Source organism: Echiichthys vipera (assembly GCF_963691815.1).
Source record: "Echiichthys vipera genome assembly, chromosome: 14".
NCBI classification, from domain to species: domain Eukaryota; kingdom Metazoa; phylum Chordata; class Actinopteri; order Perciformes; family Trachinidae; genus Echiichthys; species Echiichthys vipera.
Genome location: NC_139839.1, coordinates 5,335,942 through 5,360,786, shown reverse-complemented (window position 1 = coordinate 5,360,786; position 24,845 = coordinate 5,335,942). Strand labels below are relative to the sequence as shown.

At 44.3% G+C, this 24,845-nt stretch overlaps 1 protein-coding gene across 1 annotated transcript; it reads right to left on the bottom strand.

Annotated features, from left to right (window-relative positions):
* Nucleotides 1-11,598: 11,598 nt before the first annotated feature.
* On the bottom strand, nucleotides 11,599-20,459 carry LOC310956661 (P2R1A-PPP2R2A-interacting phosphatase regulator 1). The gene is made up of 9 exons (XM_083926973.1): nucleotides 19,877-20,459; nucleotides 19,423-19,507; nucleotides 18,979-19,035; nucleotides 18,749-18,795; nucleotides 18,617-18,674; nucleotides 18,332-18,396; nucleotides 18,152-18,207; nucleotides 17,442-17,526; nucleotides 11,599-17,358 (listed from the first exon to the last, which is right to left on the bottom strand). Exons 1-9 carry the CDS (start codon nucleotides 19,975-19,977, stop codon nucleotides 17,235-17,237), a joined length of 678 nt encoding a protein of 225 aa, XP_083783099.1. The 5' UTR covers nucleotides 19,978-20,459; the 3' UTR covers nucleotides 11,599-17,234.
* Nucleotides 20,460-24,845: the final 4,386 nt, after the last annotated feature.

The following is a 24,845-nucleotide window of genomic DNA, read 5'->3' as shown; positions in this document are numbered from 1 at the left end:
AAATGAAATAAATGCTAACCCTAATGAAAACAGACATAAATAAATGCTATCTAAATTTTTTATTTAATCTTTATTGAACATGTTAAAAATGTATAAAAATTAAAATAATAATACCAAGTAAATGAGGTGAAAGAGCGGCTAAAAGTAAAGCAGAAAAGAAAAACAAGCAAATGGGATCCTCAGAAGCCTAAGTGTTAAGTTAACCTAACCCTAACCCCAACCCTAACCCCAACCTTAACCCTAACCCTAACCCTAACCCTAACCCCAACCCTAACCCCAACCCTAACCCCAACCCTAACCCTAACCCCAACCCCAACCCTAACCCTAACCCTAACCCTAACCCTAAACCTAACCCCAACCCTAACCCTAACCCTAACCCCAACCCTAACCCTAACCCTAACCCTAACCCTAAACCTAACCCCAACCCCAACCCTAACCCTAACCCTAACCCTAACCCCAACCCCAACCCTAACCCTAACCCTAACCCTAACCCTAACCCTAACCCCAACCCTAACCCTAACCCCAACCCTAACCCTAAACCTAACCCCAACCCTAACCCTAACCCTAACCCTAACCCTAACCCTAACCCTAACCCTAACCCTAACCCTAACCCTAACCCTAACCCCAACCCTAACCCTAACCCCAACCCTAACCCCAACCCTAACCCTAACCCCAACCCTAACCCCAACCCTAACCCTAACCCCAACCCTAACCCTAACCCTAACCCCAACCCTAATCCCAACCCCAACCCTAACCCTAACCCTAACCCCAACCCTAATCCCAACCCTAAACCTAACCCCAACCCTAACCCTAACCCTAACCCCAACCCTAACCCTAACCCTAAACCTAACCCCAACCCCAACCCTAACCCCAACCCTAACCCTAACCCCAACCCTAACCCCAACCCTAACCCTAACCCTAAAACTAACCCTAACCCTAAACCTAAACCTAAAACTAACCCTAACCCTAACCCCAACCCTAACCCTAACCCTAACCCCAACCCTAACCCTAACCCCAACCCTAACCCTAACCCTAGCCCTAACCCTAACCCCAAACCTTAACCCTATTTTAAATAGGCCATAACTTTTGATAGGAACATCGTAGAGACTCCATTTTGGTACAGATGGAAAGCGCTTGGCCATAATTAGGGGGGTAGGCAAAGTCTCAACGAATGAGCACCTAAGGGGAAAAAAATAGGCACACAATTGTTTAAGATCAAAGGGTTCCCAACGTCTGATCTCAGCAAAACCAGCACGAGTGCACTCAGCGCCCACGAAATAGGGGGGGTAGCCAAAGTTTCAAGTCTCTAAAGTAACCCTAACCCCTAAACCCTAACCCTAACCCTAACCCCAACCCTAACCCTAACCCTAACCCTAAAACTAACCCTAACCCTTACCCCAACCCCAACCCTAACCCTGACCCCAACCCTAACCCTAACCCCAACCCTAACCCTAGCCCTAACCCCAACCCTAACCCTAACCCCAACCCAAACCCTAACCCTAACCCTAACCCCAGCCCTTACCCTAAACCCAACCCTAACCCTAACCCTAACCTCAAACCTTAACCCTATTTTAAATGGGCCATAACTTTTGATAGGAATGTCGTAGAGACTCCATCTTGGTACCGATGGAAAGCGCGTGACCAAAATAAGGGGGTAGGCGAAGTCTCGACAAATACACACCTAAGGAAAAAAAAATAGGCACACAGTTGTTTAAGATCAAAGGGTTCCCAACGTCTGATCGCAGCAAAACCTTATTATGTTTCACTCCCCCAGTTTGTTTTCAGGTCGGCAGCAACAGGAATATGACTTCCGGTCCACGTCCTTCAGTATAAAAGCAGGCGTCTCAGCTCAGAATCCTTCAAAGTAAAAGCTTCACCGAACCTTGATTGTGACCGGTGTGGAGGACTAAACATGAATTATGTCTCAGTAAATACATAAATAAATCAATACAGGACTAAATAAATAAATGAAAGTGAATTAATAAATAAATGCATGAAAAAAATGAATAAATACAGAAATAAATGAACAAATTAATGCATAAAAGTGAACTAATTAATGAATGCATAAAAATAAATGAATTAATAAATGCAGGAATAAATAAGTACTGAAATAATTGTAATAAATAAAAAATAATAATAATAAATTAAATAAATGAAATAAATGCTAACCCTAATGAAAACAGACATAAATAAATGCTATCTAAATTTTTTATTTAATCTTTATTGAACATGTTAAAAATGTATAAAAATTAAAATAATAATACCAAGTAAATGAGGTGAAAGAGCGGCTAAAAGTAAAGCAGAAAAAGAAAAACAAGCAAATGGGATCCTCAGAAGCCTAAGTGTTAAGTTAACCTAACCCTAACCCCAACCCTAACCCCAACCTTAACCCTAACCCTAACCCTAACCCTAACCCCAACCCTAACCCCAACCCTAACCCCAACCCTAACCCCAACCCCAACCCTAACCCTAACCCTAACCCTAACCCTAAACCTAACCCCAACCCTAACCCTAACCCTAACCCCAACCCTAACCCTAACCCTAACCCTAACCCTAAACCTAACCCCAACCCCAACCCTAACCCTAACCCTAACCCTAACCCCAACCCCAACCCTAACCCTAACCCTAACCCTAACCCTAACCCTAACCCCAACCCTAACCCTAACCCCAACCCTAACCCTAAACCTAACCCCAACCCTAACCCTAACCCTAACCCCAACCCTAACCCCAACCCTAACCCTAACCCTAACCCCAACCCTAACCCTAACCCCAACCCTAACCCCAACCCTAACCCTAACCCCAACCCTAACCCCAACCCTAACCCCAACCTTAACCCTAACCCTAACCCCAACCCTAACCCCAACCCTAACCCTAACCCTAACCCTAACCCTAACCCCAACCCTAACCCCAACCCTAACCCCAACCCTAACCCTAACCCCAACCCCAACCCTAACCCTAAACCTAACCCTAACCCTAACCCTAACCCCAACCCTAACCCTAACCCTAACCCCAACCCTAACCCTAACCCCAACCCTAACCCTAACCCCAACCCTAACCCTAACCCCAACCCTAACCCTAACCCCAACCCTAACCCCAACCCTAACCCTAACCCTAACCCTTACCCTAACCCTAACCCTAACCCCAACCCTAACCCTAAACCCAACCCTAACCCTAACCCTAACCCCAACCCTATCCCTAACCCTAACCCTAACCCTAACCCTAACCCCAACCCCAACCCTAACCCTAACCCTAACCCCAACCCTAACCCTAACCCCAACCCTAACCCTAACCCCAACCCTAACCCTAACCCCAACCCTAACCCTAACCCTAACCCCAACCCTAACCCTAACCCTAACCCCAACCCTAACCCCAACCCCAACCCTAACCCTAACCCTAACACCAACCCCAACCCTAACCCTAACCCCAACCCTAACCCCAACCCTAACCCTAACCCCAACCCTAACCCTAACCCTAACCCCAACCCTAATCCCAACCCTAACCCTAACCCCAACCCTAACCCTAAACCTAACCCCAACCCTAACCCTAACCCCAACCCTAACCCTAACCCTAACCCCAACCCTAACCCTAACCCCAACCCTAACCCTAACCCTAAAACTAACCCTAACCCTAACCCTAACCCCAACCCTAACCCCAACCCTAATCCCAACCCCAACCCTAACCCTAACCCCAACCCTAACCCTAACCCCAACCCCAACCCCAACCCTATCCCCAACCCTAACCCTAACCCTAACCCCAACCCTAATCCCAACCCCAACCCTAACCCTAACCCTAACCCTAACCCTAACCCCAACCCTAACCCTAACCCCAACCCTAATCTCAACCCCAACCCTAACCCTAACCCCAACCCTAACCCTAACCCTAACCCTAATCTCAAACCTTAACCCTATTTTAAATAGGCCATAACTTTTGATAGGAACATCGTAGAGACTCCATCTTGGTACCGATGGAAAGCGCGTGGCCATAATTAGGGGGGTAGGCGAAGTCTCAACGAATGAGCACCTAAGGAAAAAAAAATAGGCACACAATTGTTTAAGATCAAAGGGTTCCCAACGTCTGATCGCAGCAAAACCTTATTATGTTTCACTCCCCCAGTTTGTTTTCAGGTCGGCAGCAACAGGAATATGACTTCCGGTCCACGTCCTTCAGTATAAAAGCAGGCGTCTCAGCTCAGAATCCTTCAAAGTAAAAGCTTCACCGAACCTTGATTGTGACCGGTGTGGAGGACTAAACATGAATTATGTCTCAGTAAATACATAAATAAATCAATACAGGACTAAATAAATAAATGAAAGTGAATTAATAAATAAATGCATGAAAAAAATGAATAAATACAGAAATAAATGAACAAATTAATGCATAAAAGTGAACTAATTAATAAATGCATAAAAATAAATGAATTAATAAATGCAGGAATAAATAAGTACTGAAATAATTGTAATAAATAAAAAATAATAATAATAAATTAAATAAATGAAATAAATGCTAACCCTAATGAAAACAGACATAAATAAATGCTATCTAAATTTTTTATTTTAATCTTTATTGAACATGTTAAAAATGTATAAAAATTAAAATAATAATACCAAGTAAATGAGGTGAAAGAGTGGTTAAAAGTAAGGCAGAAAAAGAAAAACAAGCAAATGGGATCCTCAGAAGCCTAAGTGTTAAGTTAACCTAACCCTAACCCCAACCCTAACCCCAACCTTAACCCTAACCCTAACCCTAACCCTAACCCCAACCCTAACCCTAACCCCAACCCCAACCCTAACCCTAACCCTAACCCTAACCCTAACCCCAACCCTAACCCTAACCCTAACCCTAACCCTAACCCTAACCCTAACCCTAACCCCAACCCCAACCCTAACCCTAACCCTAACCCTAACCCTAACCCTAACCCTAACCCTAACCCCAACCCTAACCCTAAACCTAACCCCAACCCTAACCCTAACCCTAACCCCAACCCTAACCCCAACCCTAACCCCAACCCTAACCCTAACCCTAACCCCAACCCTAACCCTAACCCCAACCCTAACCCCAACCCTAACCCTAACCCTAACCCCAACCCTAACCCCAACCCTAACCCCAACCTTAACCCTAACCCTAACCCCAACCCTAACCCTAACCCCAACCCTAACCCTAACCCTAACCCCAACCCTAACCCCAACCCTAACCCTAACCCTAACCCCAACCCTAACCCTAACCCTAACCCCAACCCTAACCCTAACCCTAAGCCCAACCCCAACCCTAACCCTAACCCTAACCCTAAACCTAACCCTAACCCCAACCCTAACCCTAACCCTAACCCCAACCCCAACCCTAACCCTAACCCTAACCCCAACCCTAACCCTAAACCTAACCCCAACCCTAACCCTAACCCTAACCCTAACCCTAACCCCAACCCTAATCCCAACCCTAACCCCAACCCTAACCCTAACCCCAACCCTAACCCCAACCCTAACCCTAACCCTAACCCCAACCCCAACCCTATCCCCAACCCTAACCCTAACCCTAACCCCAATCCTAATCCCAACCCTAACCCCTAACCCTAACCCTAACCCCAACCCTAACCCCAGCCCCAACCCTAACCCTAACCCTAACCCCAACCCTAACCCTAACCCCAACCCTAATCTCAACCCCAACCCTAACCCTAACCCCAACCCTAACCCTAACCCTAACCCTAACCCTAATCTCAAACCTTAACCCTATTTTAAATAGGCCATAACTTTTGATAGGAACATCGTAGAGACTCCATCTTGGTACCGATGGAAAGCGCTTGGCCATAATTAGGGGGGTAGGCGAAGTCTCAACGAATGAGCACCTAAGGGAAAAAAAATAGGCACACAATTGTTTAAGATCAAAGGGTTCCCAACGTCTGATCGCAGCAAAACCTTATTATGTTTCACTCCCCCAGTTTGTTTTCAGGTCGGCAGCAACAGGAATATGACTTCCGGTCCACGTCCTTCAGTATAAAAGCAGGCGTCTCAGCTCAGAATCCTTCAAAGTAAAAGCTTCACCGAACCTTGATTGTGACCGGTGTGGAGGACTAAACATGAATTATGTCTCAGTAAATACATAAATCAATCAATACAGGACTAAATAAATAAATGAAAGTGAATTAATAAATAAATGCATGAAAAAATGAATAAATACAGAAATAAATGAACAAATTAATGCAGGAATAAATAAGTACTGAAATAATTGTAATAAATAAAAAATAATAATAGTAAATAAAATAAATAAAATAAATGAAATAAATGCTAACCCTAATGAAAACAGACATAAATAAATGCTATCTAAATTTTTTATTTTAATCTTTATTGAACATGTTAAAAATGTATAAAAATGAAAATAATAATACCAAGTAAATGAGGTGAATGAGCGGCTAAAAGTAAAGCAGAAAAGAAAAACAAGCAAATGGGATCCTCAGAAGCCTAAGTGTTAAGTAAACCTAACCCTAACCCTAACCCTAACCCCAACCCTAACCCTAACCCTAACCCCAACCCTAACCCCAACCCTAACCCCAACCCCAACCCCAACCCTAACCCTAACCCTAACCCCAACCCTAACCCTAACCCTAACCCCAACCCTAACCCTAACCCTAACCCCAACCCTAACCCTAAAACTAATCCTAACCCTAACCCCAACCCTAACCCTAACCCTAATCCCAACCCCAACCCTAACCCTAACCCTAACCCCAACCCTAATCCCAACCCTAACCCCAACCATAACCCTAACCCCAGCCCTAACCCTAACCCCAACCCTAACCCCAACCCTAACCCTAACCCCAACCCTAACCCCAACCCCAACCCTATCCCCAACCCTAACCCTAACCCTAACCCCAACCCTAATCCCAACCCTAACCCCTAACCCTAACCCTAACCCTAACCCTAACCCTAACCCCAGCCCCAACCCTAACCCCAACCCTAACCCTAACCCTAACCCCAACCCTAATCTCAACCCCAACCCTAACCCTAACCCTAACCCTAGCCCTAACCCTAATCTCAAACCTTAACCCTATTTTAAATAGGCCATAACTTTTGATAGGAACATCGTAGAGACTCCATCTTGGTACCGATGGAAAGCGCTTGGCCATAATTAGGGGGGTAGGCGAAGTCTCAACGAATGAGCACCTAAGGAAAAAAAATAGGCACACAATTGTTTAAGATCAAAGGGTTCCCAACGTCTGATCGCAGCAAAACCAGCACGAGTGCACTCAGCGCCCACGAAATAGGGGGGGGGGTAGCCAAAGTTTCAAGTCTCTAAAGTAACCCTAACCCCTAAACCCTAACCCTAACCCCAACCCTAACCCTAACCCTAACCCTAACCCCAACCCCAACCCTAGCCCCAACCCAAACCCCAACCCTAACCCTAACCCTAACCCCAACCCTAACCCTGACCCTAACCCCAACCCTGACGGTTGTTTAAAGCGACTGCGTTCGGTTTGTTTGTTTGTCAATACAAACAAACAATAACGTGTTTTATTAACATTGTGTTTCACTCCCCCAGTTTGTTTTCAGGTCGGCAGCAACAGGAATATGACTTCCGGTCCACGTCCTTCAGTATAAAAGCAGGCGTCTCAGCTCAGAATCCTTCAAAGTAAAATCTTCACCGAACCTTGATTGTGACCGGTGTGGAGGAGTAAACATGAATTATGTCTCAGTAAATACATAAATAAATAAATACAGGACTAAATAAATAAATAAAAGTGAATTAATAAATAAATGCATGAAAAAATGAATAAATACAGGAATAAATGAACAAATGAATGCATAAAAGTGAACTAATTAATAAATGCATGAATAAATGAATTAATAAATGCTGAAATAAATTAATAGATTAATTAATAAAATAATAAATAAATGAATACACAAATACAGGAATAAATTAATAAATGTATTAATAAGTGCATAAATAAATAAACACTGAATTAATTGTATAAATAAATGCATGAATGAAAAAATAAATGCTGAAATGAATACAGAAAGAAAGAAATGCAGAAAAGTGAATTATATAATAAATGCATAAAAAATCAATAAACAAATGCATGAAAAATTAATAAATACAGAAATAAATGAATATTAAATGCTGAAATAAGTACAGGAATATATAAATGCATAAAAATAAATGATCTATGCTATCTAAATTTTTTATTTTAATCTTTATTGAACATGTTAAAAATGTATAAAAATGAAAATAATAATACCAAGTAAATGAGGTGAATGAGCGGTTAAAAGTAAAGCAGAAAAGAAAAACAAGCAAATGGGATCCTCAGAAGCCTAAGTGTTAAGTTAACCTAACCCTAATCCTAACCCCAACCTTAACCCCAACCCTAACCCCAACCTTAAACCTAACCCTAACCCCAACCCTAACCCTAACCCTAACCCTAACCCTAACCCTAACCCTAACCCAACCCTAACCCTAACCCCAACCCTAACCCCAACCCTAATCCCAACCCTAACCCTAACCCCAACCTTAAACCTAACCCTAACCCCAACCCTAACCCTAACCCTAACCCTAACCCTAACCCTAACCCTAACCCTAACCCAACCCTAACCCTAACCCCAACCCTAACCCCAACCCTAACCCCAACCCCAACCCTAACCCTAACCTCAACCCTAACCCCAACCCTAATCCCAACCCTAACCCTAACCCCAACCCCAACCCTAACCCTAACCCTAACCCTAACCCTAACCCAACCCTAACCCTAACCCCAACCCTAACCCCAACCCTAATCCCAACCCTAACCCCAACCCTAACCCCAACCCCAACCCTAACCCCAACCCTAACCCTAACCCTAACCCCAACCCTAACCCCAACCCCAACCCTAACCCCAACCCTAACCCTAACCCTAACCCCAACCCTAATCCCAACCCCAACCCTAACCCTAACCCCAACCCTAACCCTAACCCCAACCCCAACCCTAACCCTAACCCTAACCCCAACCCTAACCCTAACCCTAACCCCAACCCTAATCCCAACCCCAACCCTAACCCTAACCCTAACCCTAATCTCAAACCTTAACCCTATTTTAAATAGGCCATAACTTTTGATAGGAACATCGTAGAGACTCCATCTTGGTACCGATGGAAAGCGCGTGGCCATAATTAGGGGGGTAGGCGAAGTCTCAACGAATGAGCACCTAAGGAAAAAAAAATAGGCACACAATTGTTTAAGATCAAAGGGTTCCCAACGTCTGATCGCAGCAAAACCTTATTATGTTTCACTCCCCCAGTTTGTTTTCAGGTCGGCAGCAACAGGAATATGACTTCCGGTCCACGTCCTTCAGTATAAAAGCAGGCGTCTCAGCTCAGAATCCTTCAAAGTAAAAGCTTCACCGAACCTTGATTGTGACCGGTGTGGAGGACTAAACATGAATTATGTCTCAGTAAATACATAAATAAATCAATACAGGACTAAATAAATAAATGAAAGTGAATTAATAAATAAATGCATGAAAAAAATGAATAAATACAGAAATAAATGAACAAATTAATGCATAAAAGTGAACTAATTAATAAATGCATAAAAATAAATGAATTAATAAATGCATAAAAATAAATGAATTAATAAATGCAGGAATAAATAAGTACTGAAATAATTGTAATAAATAAAAAATAATAATAATAAATTAAATAAATGAAATAAATGCTAACCCTAATGAAAACAGACATAAATAAATGCTATCTAAATTTTTTATTTTAATCTTTATTGAACATGTTAAAAATGTATAAAAATTAAAATAATAATGCCAAGTAAATGAGGTGAATGAGCGGCTAAAAGTAAAGCAGAAAAGAAAAACAAGCAAATGGGATCCTCAGAAGCCTAAGTGTTAAGTTAACCTAACCCTAACCCTAACCCCAACCTTAACCCTAACCCCAACCCTAACCCTAACCCTAACCCTAACCCCAACCCTAACCCCAACCTTAACCCCAACCCTAACCCCAACCCTAACCCTAACCCCAACCCCAACCCTAACCCTAACCCTAACCCTAAACCTAACCCCAACCCTAACCCTAACCCTAACCCCAACCCTAATCCCAACCCCAACCCTAACCCCAACCCTAACCCCAACCCTAACCCTAACCCTAACCCCAACCCTAATCCCAACCCTAACCCCAACCCTAACCCCAACCCTAACCCCAACCCCAACCCTAACCCTAACCCCAACCCTAACCCTAACCCTAACCCCAACCCCAACCCTAACCCCAACCCTAACCCTAACCCCAACCCTAACCCCAACCTTAACCCCAACCCTAACCCCAACCCTAACCCTAACCCCAACCCCAACCCTAACCCTAACCCTAACCCTAACCCTAACCCTAACCCCAACCCTAACCCTAACCCTAACCCCAACCCTAATCCCAACCCCAACCCTAACCCCAACCCTAACCCCAACCCTAACCCTAACCCTAACCCCAACCCTAATCCCAACCCTAACCCCAACCCTAACCCCAACCCTAACCCTAACCCCAACCCCAACCCCAACCCTAACCCTAACCCCAACCCTAACCCTAACCCTAGCCCCAACCCTAACCCTAGCCCTAACCCCAACCCCAACCCTAACCCCAACCCTTGCCCTAACCCTAATCCCAAACCTTAACCCTATTTTAAATAGGCCATAACTTTTGATAGGAACATCGTAGAGACTCCATCTTGGTACCGATGGAAAGCGCTTGGCCATAATTAGGGGGGTAGGCGAAGTCTCAACGAATGAGCACCTAAGGGAAAAAAAATAGGCACACAATTGTTTAAGATCAAAGGGTTCCCAACGTCTGATCTCAGCAAAACCAGCACGAGTGCACTCAGCGCCCACGAAATAGGGGGGGGGGGGTGGCCAAAGTTTCAAGTCTCTAAAGTAACCCTAACCCCTAATCCTAACCCCAACCCTAACCCCAGCCCTAACCCCAACCCTAGCCCCAACCCAAACCCCAACCCTAACTCTAACCCCAACCCTTACCCCAACCCTAACCCCAACCCTAATCCCAACCCTAACCCCAACCCTAATCCCAACCCCAACCCTAACCCTAACCCTAACCCTAATCTCAAACCTTAACCCTATTTTAAATAGGCCATAACTTTTGATAGGAACGTCGTAGAGACTCCATCTTGGTACCGATGGAAAGCGCGTGGCCACAATTAGGGGGGTAGGCGAAGTCTCAACAAATGAGCACCTAAGGGAAAAAAAATAGGCACACAATTGTTTAAGATCAAAGGGTTCCCGATGTCCGATCGCAACGAAACCAGCACCAGTGAACTCAGCACCTACATAATAGGGGGGCAGCCCAAGTTTCAAGTCTCTAAAATAACCCTAACCCCAACCCTAATCCTAAACCCTAGCCCTAACCCTAAAAGTCAAAAAAGTTCGAAAAATTAAAAAAAATGTCAGAAAAGTGACGAAAAAGGCAAGAAAGTTTAAAAAAAGTTTTTTTAAAAAGTCCGTTTTTTAAAAAAAGTCATTAAAAAGTTATTTTAAAAATTCGTTCGGCAACAGACGGGATTCATGAAAATTTTTCATTTGATTTTCTTTCAAAGTAAAATAAAAACAAAAGACAACAACAACAAAACAAACAAACAACGTTCTGATTTCATACAGATTTGCTTTTATTGAGTTTTCATAAACAATAAAATATAATATAGAGATTTATTTATAATGAAGTTTCCACTAAAACTAAAAAGTCGTTCTGCGTCGTTTTCACCAACATTTGAATATAGATTTTGATTTGACACAAAAATACATTTACGTCTCATTTACGTCCAAAAAGAAACAGAAACAGAAGAAAAAGCGACTTAAAGTTTTAAAATACTGAACTGTGATTGTTTCCACCTGTGCTTTTATTTCCCTTCGTCACGTTTGAGCTTTAAAGTCGAGAATCTGCGACGTTTTCTGCACTTTTCACGAAGTTTCTGCGTTTTGTTTCACGGCAAAGTCAAAGATCGTGAAGCAGCTTCGTCAAAGAATCAACACGAAAACACAAGGAAATGGATTTTTGTTGGTTTTTGCTTCAGAAACGTAAAAATTTAAAGTGCTTAAAGTTTTCGTCTTTAAAAATCCTTTTGTTGATTAAACTTAAAACATTTTTAGCTTAAAACCAAAGTTTCACATTTGGCAGAAAAGTCTCAAATGGAAGTGTCGTTATTGAAAAAACTTTCTTTAAAGTTTCTCAGAAATAAAAACGCAGATTTCTCATTGGCTGCTGAAGCCTCGACACGGCGGCCATCTTGTTTCTGGTGCTATGATGTTTTTCTTTTCTCTTTAAATGAAAAGACTAAATTTGTAAAGAACTTTAAAATCCACTTTTTGATCAAAGTTTCAACATCTTGACTGAATTAAAGGTTAAATCTGTAGAATCTTTATTAAAGTTATATTTTTAATAATAATCCACCCACGGGCGTTTTGAGGAGAACAGAATCAAAGTTTTGCTTTTCCATAAAAACTATATTTAGTCTGAATGAATATTTTAAATGTTTGACTTCCTGTCCCGTTGTGTTGCCATGGCAGCAGCCAATAGCGTTGGGCATTGCTGGTTGCCAGGGTTGTCTGTTGTTGGGTGCAGCTACTGTAGGCTGGTTGCCAGGGTTGTCTGTTGTTGGGTGCAGCTACTGTAGGCTGGTTGCCGGGGTTGTCTGTTGTTGGGTGCAGTTACTGTACTGCAGCGAGAGAGAAGCCGACCCTGAAATCAGCGCTAATCAAGAAAAACATTGATTCAAAACGTGTGTGAAATTATTGCAGATACGAAAAAGGCGGTGGATTTATTTTTACCGGAGATTCTAAAACGGTGAAAACGTTCAAATCCAGAAACTAAGACGTCACCGAGCGGAGAAGAGATTTCCTCCATGAGTCACATTTAAAGGTCGAAACTGTAAAAAACAGAACAGCAACAAAAAATAAGTCCAGCAGCCGGGTTGGTTGGTTGCCAGGTTAGTTGGTTGGTCGTTTGCCAGGTTGGTTGCCAGGTTAGTTGATTGCCAGGTTGGTTGGTTGCCAGGTTGGTTAGTTAGTTGCCAGGTTTGTCTCTGAGTGTCAGTGATGAATCAAACAGGGGAACCACTCATTTAACCGTGTTTAACGTTCGTAGGTCTGGAGCATTCACTCGCTCTCAACTCAACATGAGTCCTTGTTTCTATAGCAACAACAGGCAACCCTGGCAACCAGCAACGCTCAACGCTATTGGCTGCTGCCATGGAAACAGAACAGGACAGGAAGTCATCGTCAAACCCGTCAAAAACGTTTTAAATATTCATTCCAGCCTCGTCGACACGAACGTGTTTTGGAAACAGAACTTTTTTGGCCCGGTTAAAAAAAAGAAACCAAAATATTTTTATGTTAAAGTTGAATTCATGTTGATTCGTTTCATCCATTTTTCCTCAATATGAGAACGTGGTCATTAAAGGAAAGACGCTGAAGATAAAGGAGCGAGTGACTGAACGTTGATGCTTTTGTGTTTTTGAGTTTTAGAAGCAAAGCGTCAGAATCTCAGAGATCGTCGTCGTCTTTCATCAGAGAGTTCAGGACCGGCTCCGTGGTTCAGTTCTTGTGTCCTGATGTTTGAACTCTGCCTTTTGTTTTGTTTTGTTGTTAAAAAAATATCATTTGTGTTTCTCAAACTAAGACGTTCAAATGGTTTCGTATCTGCAGCAGCGGAACCAAACACGGTGAAACTTAACAGAAAAACACGATGCTCTCACTCGTGTCGTGCAAAGTCGTGACAACGTAAAAAGATCTGAAGCTTTGGAAACGTGTCTGTGTTGAAGATCTGAACGAGCAGCGAGAGAAAAAGACACGTGTATAAAACGCTCACAGACACTTTCTGTACAAACGTCTCACGGGTGATTAGGAAACACCGGATCGTCTCGAAAACAAGGTTCCTGTCGACGTGTGGAGGCACAATGATGAGTGACAGCACACAACCGTACAATACTGTGCAAGTGACCCCTGACCTTTGACCCCAGCCTCTGACCCTGACTCAGACCTCTGACCCCGGCCTATGACCCCTGACCACGGCCTCTGACCTCTGATCCCTCCGGTGGTGATACAGCTGCAGGCCTCTGACCTCTGACTCCGGCCTCTGACCCGACTAACCCCTGACGCTGACCCCTGACCTCTGTGGTGATACGGCGGCAGGCCTCTGACCCCTGACTCTGACCTCTAACCCAGCCTCTGACCTCTGACCCCGGCCTCTGACCCTGACTCAGACCTCTGACCCCTGACTCTGACCTCTGACCCCTGTGGTGATACGGCTGCAGGCCTCTGTTTGCTGAATCATTACAATCATTTCAGACTAAGACAAAATAAAAATCCTCGGCGGTGAATCGTCATATTTTTGAAAGAATGATGTCAAAGCCAGCGACGGACGCGACGGACGTGACGGACGTGACGGCGACGGAGGTTTTTATGGAGCCTCTAAAACACACCAGGTGTTTGGCATCAGATGATACTCTCTGGTTAGTCACAGAGTTTCTACTGACCACCATTTTGTTTCTACTGACCACCATTTTGTTTCTATTAGCGGTTAGCATCAGAAACTTGAAGTCTTCTTCGGGGCTCCATAGATTTGGGAATGAATCCATTTAAATAGGAACGGGACCACCAGGTCGGGGGGGGGGGGGGGGTCACTTTTATGCAGATAAAATAAAACTATAGAAGTTTTTGACTTGTTTTGTGAAACAGCGAGTAAAACTAAAGTGTTTATGGAGGATTTTAAGCATGATCTAACTGTGTTGACTCGATCAGATGAGCTGCACGACTGAAGCTCCTTGGAGAGAAACGACCTTTAGACGGGACGAGCCGTCGCTTCCTGCAGATTCAGTACGGAGGATCGAACCGTGCAGGCTGAGGGAGGTGAGCACGCGTCAGCTGCTGCGGCCGCAGACATTCACAGAAACACGATTAAAAGACAGACGAGCTGCTGACGGGAACAGTCTGTAAAAATCTGTCGTCAGAACTTTAACAAACAGGAAACAAACGATTGTCTTTGTCTTTAGAGTTTCTTCTGTTTTACCCAGAAGGCTTCAGTCACAGCGACGCCGACAACAACAACTTTCCTTAAAACACTAAAATCTTCGATGGCAGAAGCTTTTGTTCAGTGGCTGAATTTCAGGTTTTACTGCTTTGGGCTAAAAAAAAAGATAAAAAAATACACAAAGTTCCGGTTTTGGCCTCAGAAAAAGCTACAAACCCTCTTCACACGGTGTTTGTGTCGGGACCAATGTTGTTTTTACAGAGTTTCATCTGATATTCAGGATTTTCTTTGTTTTCTCTACGAACTTTGACATAAAAATGATCGGAAGTGCGATAACTTGGTTCTCTGATTTGGTTAAAGGGGCTTTCAGACCGCTGCGCGTTAAAGACACATGATAAACGGTAAAAACGCTTCGCTCCAGTCGTTCCATTCATTCGTAGCAGCGTTAGCATCAATGTAGCAACGTTAGCATCAATGTAGCGGCGTTAGCATCAATGTAGGGGCGTAAGCATCCATGTAGCAGCATTAGCACCAATGTAGCGGCGTGCAGCACTCAGATTTGCGCACAAAGTTCAAATGAGTTGAACTTTGACCTTTCAAAAGCTCGACCAATGAGAGAGAAGCTTTGAGTGTGACATTTCCGTTTCCTAGGCAACCAGAGAGCGACATCACGCCGGTTAGAAAGACGGAGGAAAAACGTATTCTTTGTGTGTCGAACTATTTAACGTTCCATTAAAGTCGTTTGATGATCAGAAGAAAACGTAGAGATGGAGGTTTATCAGCGTCACAGTTTAGCAGCTAACGGTTGCTACGATGCTAACGCTGGTTTAGCCGTTTTCTGGGTCTCTGCGCCCGACCTCGGGTGAGACCAGAGCAGAAACATGATCATGTGACGGCCCGTAACTCGCCACCTCCAGTCTTTTCACTGAGGGAAGGCGGTTTTGACCTCGACCGTAGGCGTTTGAAGCGGTTGCTGCTCTTCCACCCCAGAGTTTACCACGCGGAACTCCCGACGCCAACCGCCCGACGCCAACCGCCCGACGCCAGGTGCTGCTTTAAAAAGGCTTCGCTCTTTTGAGAAACGCTCTTGCAGGGTTCGGGTTCGGGGTTTGGGTCTGAGCCTCTGTTTTCAGGCGCTTATGTGGGCGTCTGCGTGCGGTGGTCTGAAAGCAGCTTAAGTGCCGGGAGAGTCCAGATGTTCTTGGACGGATCCATCAGCCGCTTATGACCTCGGCTTCACGACCGCGTCTAAATGAATCAGATGATTTCTACGTCTTCCTGATGCGAAGATCGATGCGTTTACATACAACAAGTTCGTCTCCAGGAACAAAAAAACAAGAAGGGTCTCTGACAGCTGGTGTCGAACGGATCAGCGGAGGTGGAACCAGATGTTCCTGAAGCGTCTCCGTCAGAGAGACGACTGAAAGCATTTTGTCGTCAGCTGCGAACGCGTCTTGATTACAACTCAAGACCTTAATAAAACTTCTTCAGAGCCACTGTTCTCTCCGTCGATCACAGAAGATCTGGAACTTCATAAACTGCGACCGTCAGCCCGGACTGGAGCCGCGCCCCGAGGGGCAGTGACGTGAACCAATGTGACCCGGGTCCTTCCATGTCCACAGAACAGTTCGACGCGCTGCACGTTCTCAGGGAAACGCAGCAGAAGGACGACACATTCGTGCACTTCCTTCTTTCATCCATTGATACAACTTGTATAACAATTACGTTTCATTCCAACGAATCAGAATCAGCCACCTACGTCCGACACAACCAGTGTGTCCTCAGTCGCCCACAAGTTTGAGTCCTTTGTACAACGTTTATTGGGGGGGTTGAGTTCTCATAGGACCTCATTGGCCACGTCCTCTGAAGGGGGCGGAGCCACGCATGTGACACAGCGACTGCGTCCGTCTGCCCGTCAGTTTGGGAACAGTCCAACACAGAATCAAGGATCAGAGGAACAGTGATGCACACTTTCTGTCTTATATGCAGAAAAATGTCCAAGAAAGCAAAACCTGTTAAAGTCGATCGGGTCGCAGGAAACCACTTCCTGTGATTGTTCCGTCCGGCCAATGTGGTCGAAGGAAGAGGCGGGACTTACAGTGATGCTGGCAGATGATTGGAACGGTAATAAGGTGCGATGGAGTCCATGTTCCTCCAGGTGTTTTGTGTTTTTTACGTCTCTGGAGCTGCTGGTGGTCGGTCTGCACCCTCCATGACGGGGTCAGGACTCTGAGGATGGGGGCGAGGAGGGGTTCAGTGTCCGGGGTGCTGGTGGGAAGTGAAGGGGGTGAAGGACGGGGGAGGAGAGAGAGACAGAGGGCTGGACTGAGGGCTGACGCTTCCTGCAGGAGGGGAGTCCGCCACCGCCTGGGAGACACTGAGGGGGGGGGGGAGAAAGAAGCTCTACTTCATTTGATTCATGCTGCGATGGTTGGTGTGTGTCCGAGGTGTGAGTCTCACCTGACCGTGTAGCTGCTGCGGTGCGCGGGATCTGTTACCCCGGCAACAAAGAGCTTCTTCGGGGGCCCGTCAGACTCCACCCCTCCTGGGAGACAAAGGTTCACAAAGGAGTCTAAACGTGTGCTAAAGTGTCCTCTAGGAGCATAAACGTGTGCTAAAGTGTCCTCTAGGAGCATAAACGTGTGTTAAAGTGTTCTCTAGGAGCATAAATGTGTGTTAAAGTGTCCTCTAGGAGCCTAAACGTGTGTTAAAGTGTCCTCTAGGAGCATAAAAGTGTGTTAAAGTGTCCTCTAGGAGCATAAACGTGTGCTAAAGTGTCCTCTAGGAGCATAAACGTGTGTTAAAGTGTCCTCTAGGAGCATAAACGTGTGTTAAAGTGTCCTCTAGGAGCATAAACGTGTGTTAAAGTGTCCTCTAGGAGCATAAGCGTGTGTTAAAGTGTCCTCTAGGAGCATAAACGTGTGCTAAAGTGTCCTCTATGAGCATTAACGTGTGCTAAAGTGTCCTCTAGGAGCATAAACGTGTGTTGAAGTGTCCTCTAGGAGCATAAACGTGTGTTAAAGTGTCCTCTAGGAGCATAAGCGTGTGTTAAAGTGTCCTCTAGGAGCATAAACGTGTGCTAAAGTGTCCTCTATGAGCATTAACGTGTGCTAAAGTGTCCTCTAGGAGCATAAACGTGTGCTAAAGTGTCCTCTAGGAGCCGTCCTCACCTTTCCTCTTGAGTGGCGTTAACGCCGGCCACCTCACTGTGGCGCCGACCGCCGGTCTGTGGGACGAACACACGTCAGTAAAGTGAAACAGACTGAAGCTTAGAGTAAACAATGAAACCAGTACTTTCTACAGAAACAGGTTTCCTGTTTGTTTGTTTGTTTGTTTGTTTGTTTGTTTACCTGAACCTCCGGGTGGGACTCGGGGAGGAGTTGGGCGTGATGCCGCTGTCCTGCGACTGGAACCACTGAAGAAGAAAAAGGTGAAAAGACAGAAAAAAACGTCAGTCTGTACTCTCCGATCTGGATTCAGTTTGATCTGGATTCAGTTCCGTGTCCCGTCTTCCTTCTGGTTGGTGGGTGGATACTACATTACCCATGAGCCTTGGCGTTCTAGTGAGAACATCCAAACAGGAAGTAGGCCCAAAGCCCCTCCAGAATAAGAGTGTGTCAGTAAAGAGAGCTCACCGCTGACGTGTGGTTGTGCCACTGAGCGACCGGAGGAGCTGGGATCAGACTGGAGGCACTGGGAGAGAGAGACACGGTCACTAACGCTGGCACACGGTCGCGTCACAGAGCTGAGGGGGGTCAGAGTCGTACCTGAGTCTGTGCAGACCTCCTCGGAGCGCCGCCTCCATGGTCTCCTCCTGAACACAAACAGCTGATTAACCTCAACGCTGACCTTTGACCCGTCTACCTCCGTCCTCACTGTCAAATTCAAACTCACGTAAAAGGAACAAACATCCAGACTTTCACACTAAACATAAGAAGAAGAAGAAGAAGAAGAAGAAGAAGAAGAAGAAGAACAGGAACAGGAAGTGTGAGCTCACCTGCTTCTTGTGGTCCAGTCGGTCTCCGCTCAGAGAGAACGGAGAGAGAGGCAGGAGCTGGGGACGAGAGAGAGAGGACGGTGAACGGGTGAAGGGACAGAGAGAGAGAACAGTGAACGGGTGAAGAGACAGAGAGAGAGGACGGTGAACGGGTGAAGGGACAGAGAGAGAGAACGTTGAACGGGTGAAGGGACAGAGAGAGAGAGAGAGAGGATGGTGAACGGGTGAAGGGACAGAGAGAGAGAACGGTGAACGGGTGAAGGGACAGAGAGAGAGAGAGAGGACGGTGAACGGGTGAAGGGACAGAGAGAGAGGACGGTGAACGGGTGAAGGGACAGAGAGAGAGGACGGTGAACGGGTGAAGGGACAGAGAGAGAGGACGGTGAACGGGTGAAGGGACAGAGAGAGAGGATGGTGAAGGGGTGAGGCGGCGTGGACACTGACCTGTGACGGGCAGCTGGGGTTGATGGACACGCTGCTGCGTCGGTATCGAGCCGACGGCACCGGGCTGAACACGGTCATCCCGTCACTGAGACACAAGAGTGAGAAAAATAAATAAATAAATAAAAAAATACAGAGAAAATAAATAAATAAATAAAAACAGAGAAAAATAAAATAAATTAATTAATGCAGAAAAAAATAAATAAATAAAAACAGAGAAAAATAAAATAAATAAATTAATGCAGAGAAAAATAAATAAATAAATGTAGGGATGAGTAAATAAATACAGTAAGTGAGTATATACATATATGAATAAATAAAACAATAAGAAATCAATTAATTAATGCATGTATAAGTCAATAAATGAATGCAGAGATAAATAAATAAAACAATAATAAATAAAATAATAAATGTTCATTAACCGCAGTGGTGTGTGTTTGGGTGCAGTACCACTGACCTGACACTCGTTATCATGGGGGCGCTGTTCGACCTGCGGAGCGCCCCGCCCCCTGCTCCGCCAGCTGCGCCTGCGCACTGGTCCACTTCCATCCGCTCCATAGCTCGGTCCGCAGGCCCGGCGGAAGCAGCGCCAACAGCCGGCCTCCGACCCTCCGACGGCGGCGTAGGGGCTCTACTCAAGCCCGGGGGAAGCCCGACCCGCAGGCCTCCTATGGCTCCGTGAAAGCGAGATAAAAAACACGAAGCCCGCGAAAAAACACCACATGAAGTTTAGTCCGGGTACACGGGTCAAAGTTCTCCCGCCTCTACCCGGGACACTTTTAACCCGGGTCCGCGCGGGTGACGGGACTTTTCAGGGTTAGCCGTGGAGCTAACTTGGTTTAGTTCAAAACAACACAGGGAGAGAGCGGGAAAGCGCTCAGCAGCTGCCCGGGACACTCACCCCCGGGCCGGGCACAGTCCTCCGGGAGAGCCGGGCCTCTGAAACACCGAGCGCAGCTCCGCGATCACCGGGAATCAAACAGTTTAGAAAGATTTCCATAACATTAGTCCTTCACCGCAGACACCGGAGCGCACACACCGGGGAAACAGCGCCGCCGCCCGGCCACACGGAGGACTGCAGCCCGGGGGGAGAGAGGGGGAATATTAGGAAATAAAATAATATTAAATAAAATAAAATATATAATAATAAAAATATAAATAAACAGAGCAGCCCAAGGGGGGGAGGGAGGGGGAATATTAGGAAATGAAATAATATTAAATAAAATATAATAATATTAAAAAAATAAACAGGGGGAGAGAGGGGAAACATTAGGAAATAAAATATTAAATACAATAAAATATAATAATAATAAATAGATAAATAAAATAATATTAAAAAAATATAAATAAACACAGCAGACCGGAGAGAGAGGGGAAATATTAGGAAATAAAATAATATTAAATAAAATATATAAAAATAAAAAATATAAATAAACAGAGCAGCCCGGGGGGGAGAGAGGGGGAATATTAGGAAATAAAATAATATTAAATAAAATATATAATAATAAAAAAAGATAAATAAAATATATTATTTAAAAAATATAAATAAAGAGAGCAGCCCGGGGAGAGAGGGGAAATATTAGGAATATAAAACAATATATAACAATAATAAAATATAAATACACAGAGCGGCCCGGAGAGAGAGGGGAAATATAAGAAATATAAAATAATATTAATTAAAATATATAATAATAATATTTAAACAATAAACAGAGCGGCTGGGGGGAGAGGGAAACATTAGGAAATAAAATGTATAATAAAAAATATGATAAAAAAGATAAATAAAGTGCAGCCCGGGGGGAGAGAGGGGAATATTAGGATATTAAATAATATTAAATAAAATATATAATAATTTAAAAATATATAAATAAACAGAGCGGCCGAGGGGAGAGGGAAAATATAAGAAATATAAAATAATATTAAATATATAATAATAATATTAAAAAAATAAACAGCGGCCGGGGGGAGAGAGGGAAACATAAGAAATATATAATAATATTAAATAAAATATATAATAATTAAATTAATTAACAATTAATTAACAATTAATAAACAGAGCGGTCAGGAGGGAGGGAAAACATTAGGAAATAAAATAAAATATAATATTAAATAATAAAAAAAGATAAATAAACACAGCGGCCGGGGGGGGGGGGGGGCATAAGGAAATAAAATAAAATATATAATAATAAAAAATAATGAAAAAAGATAAATAAACAATAAATAAACAGAGGGAGCTGAGGAGAGAGAGGGAAGCAGAAACATTATTATTTAATATAATATATAATATTAAAAAGATAAATAAACAACTCTTAAAGACTGGGGGGACTCTGACTGTTGTTGGTGCAGATGCAGCGAACAGCAGTTCAGAGTCTGGGGCCTTCTTGGAGACCCTGAATGGAGTCCTGCATGGGGCTCCAGTAGGGGACTCCAGAGTCCTGCTGGGAGACTTCAACGCCCACGTGGGCAACGATGGAGACACCTGGAGAGGCTGATTGGGAGGAACGGCCTCCCTGATCTAAACCCCAGCGTCTGGTGTGTGTGCTGGTCCTGGATCCTCTTTAACAAACACCATGTTGGAACAGAAGGAGGCTCAGAAGTGGACCTGGTTCCAGAGCACCCTAGGCCAAAGGTCGATTACCCAGTCTGTGATGGTCTCATCTGATCTGAGGCCGGATGTTTTGGACACTCGGGTGAAGAGAGGGGCAGAGCTGTCAGCTGATCACCATCTGGTGATGAGTGGGTCAGAGGATGGGGAAGGTTCTGGACAGACCGGGTAAACCCAAACCAGTAGTGCGGGTGAACTGGGACCGTCTGGAGGAGGCCCCTGTCCCAGAGACCTTCAACTCACACCTCCGGAGGAGCTTTTCTGGCGTCCCTGTGGAGGTTGGGGGCATCGAACCGGAGCGGGCGATGTTCAAAGCTTCCACTGCTGAAGCTGCAGCGGTGAGCTGTGGCCTCAAGGTCTTAGGTGCCTCATGGGGCGGGGACCCTCCAACACCTGGGAGTGGGCCCATCCGGTCTACATGTGCTTTGTGGATCTGGAGAAGGCCCATGACCGGGTCCCTGGAGATACTGTGGGAGGTGCTGGGGGAGTCTGGGGTGAGGGGGTCACTTCTGAGGGCCGTCCAGTCTCTGTACCCCCAAAGAGAGAGCTGAGTCCGGATCCTCAGCAGTAAGTCGGAGTCGTTCCCGGTGGGGGTCGGCCTCCTCCAGAATATCATAAAATATAATATAATATTATATTATTATAATATTATATAATATCATCAAAAATAATATTATATTATATTATATAATATTTATTCCTCCTGTTTCCTCCCGTTTTTAACCTTCATCACTCGGCTGAAGCCCAGAGGGAGGAAGAGGAGGCAGAGGAAGAGGAGGAGGAGAAAAGGAAGAAGAAGAAGAAGAGGAGGCTTAAGAGGAAGAGGAGGAGGAAGAAGAGGAGGAGGATGATGAAGAGGAGGAATAAGAGGAGGAGGAGGAGGAGGAAGAGGAGGAGGAGGAGGAGAAGGAAGAGGAGGAGGAGGAGGAAGAGGAGGAGGAGGAAGAGGAGGAAAAGGGAGAGGAGGAGGAGGAGGAAGAAGAGGAGGATGAGGAGGAGAAGGAAGAGGAGGCAGAGGAAGAGGAGGAGGAGGAAGAGGAGGAGGAGAAAGAGGAGGCAGAGGAAGAGGAGGAGGAGGAAGAGGAGGAGGAGGAAGAGGAGGAGGAGGAGGAAGAAGAGGAGGAGGAAGACGAGGAGGAGGAGGCAGAGGAAGCGGAGGAGGAAGAGGAGGAGGAGGAGGAGGAGGAAGAGGAGGAGGAAGAGGAGGAGGAAGAGGAGGAGGAGGAGGAAGAGGAGGAGGAGGAGGAAGAGGAGGAGGAAGAGGAGGAGGAGGAAGAGGAGGAGTTCTGACTTAAACTTCAGAACTTTGACACTTTTTCTTCCGTGCTTCGGTAAAAACACCGACCTTCACCGAGCAGCGAGGCCGGCGGCGGAAGCGACGCCGCGGGGCAGACGCTCCCCGACATGACGGAGGGATCCGGGCCGTCCGGAGGTGGCTGGTAGGCGGGTGCGGCGCTCCGAGGCTCCCCGCTGCTGGTAAACAACTGCGGGCAGAGCCTGCTGCCTCCTCCCGGGGACACGGAGCGACTCCAGCCGCGTTCAGCCGCGTTTACACGGGAACAGAGAAATACAGAAATACAGAGAATTAAAGTGCACTTATGATTCAGTGTTTATGATCTTTTTTAGACACTTTTACAACTGTTTTGAGTCTTTTTGTTGTTGTTTTTACATCTAAAGAAGTTTGGTTTTAACAGATTTACAGAGAATTAATGTGCATCTTCAAAAGTGCACTTATGATGAAGTGTTTTTAGTCATTTTGAGACACGTTTGCAACTCTTTTGAGTCATTTTGTTGTTGTTTTTATATCTAAGGAAGTTTGTTTTTACAGAAATACAGAGAATTAATGTGCACTTTTCAAAAGCACACCAATGATGAAGTATTTTTAGTCATTTTGAGACACTTTACATCTATTTTTAATCATTTTGTGGTGGTTTACATCCATTTTGAGTCACTTTTAGTTGTTTTAAATCTGTTTTTATTCATTTTGAGTCTTTTGTAGTTGTTTTAAATCTGTTTTTAGTCTTTTTTAGTTGTTTTAAATCTGTTTTTATTCATTTTGAGTCTTTTGTAGTTGTTTTAAATCTGTTTTTAGTCGTTTTGAGTCATTTGTAGTTGTTTTAAATCTGTTTTTAGTCTTTTTTAGTTGTTTTAAATCTGTTTTTAGTCTTTTTTAGTTGTTTTAAATCTGTTTTTATTCATTTTGAGTCTTTTGTAGTTGTTTTAAATCTGTTTTTAGTCGTTTTGAGTCATTTGTAGTTGTTTTAAACCTGTTTTTAGTCTTTTTTAGTTGTTTTAAACCTGTTTTTAGTCGTTTTGAGTCATTTGTAGTTGTTTTAAATCTGTTTTTAGTCTTTTTTAGTTGTTTTAAACCTGTTTTTAGTCGTTTTGAGTCTTTTGTAGTTGTTTTAAATCTGTTTTTAGTTGTTTTAAACCTGTTTTCAGTCGTTTTGAGTTTTTTTTAGTTGTTTTAAATCTGTTTTTAGTCGTTTTGAGTCTTTTTTAGTTGTTTTAAATCTGTTTTTAGTTGTTTTAAACCTGTTTTTAGTCGTTTTGAGTTTTTTTTAGTTGTTTTAAATCTGTTTTTAGTTGTTTTAAACCTGTTTTTAGTCGTTTTGAGTCTTTTTTAGTTGTTTTAAATCTGTTTTTAGTCATTTTAGTTGTTTTAAATCTCTAATGAAGTGAAAGTTAAAAGGTTCTGTAAACAGCAAAGTGGCTCAACCTCATTTTTTAAAATTTGGCTTTTATCTTGTTTCGGAGAAGAGCTCTTCATTTGTTACTTGACACTTGAATATCCTGAATTGTCACAGATGTACGGCAGTGA

Excerpts from the sequence above, each read along its gene's own strand:
- LOC310956661 (XM_083926973.1), bottom strand. The coding sequence starts at position 19,977 with ATGGAGCGGATGGAAGTGGACCAGTGCGCAGGCGCAGCTGGCGGAGCA. Across the intron at positions 19,036-19,422 it reads ACCCCAGCTGCCCGTCACAG|CTCCTGCCTCTCTCTCCGTT; the intron begins GTCAGTGTCCAC and ends TCTCGTCCCCAG. Across the intron at positions 17,527-18,151 it reads AACGCCACTCAAGAGGAAAG|GAGGGGTGGAGTCTGACGGG; the intron begins GTGAGGACGGCT and ends TTTGTCTCCCAG.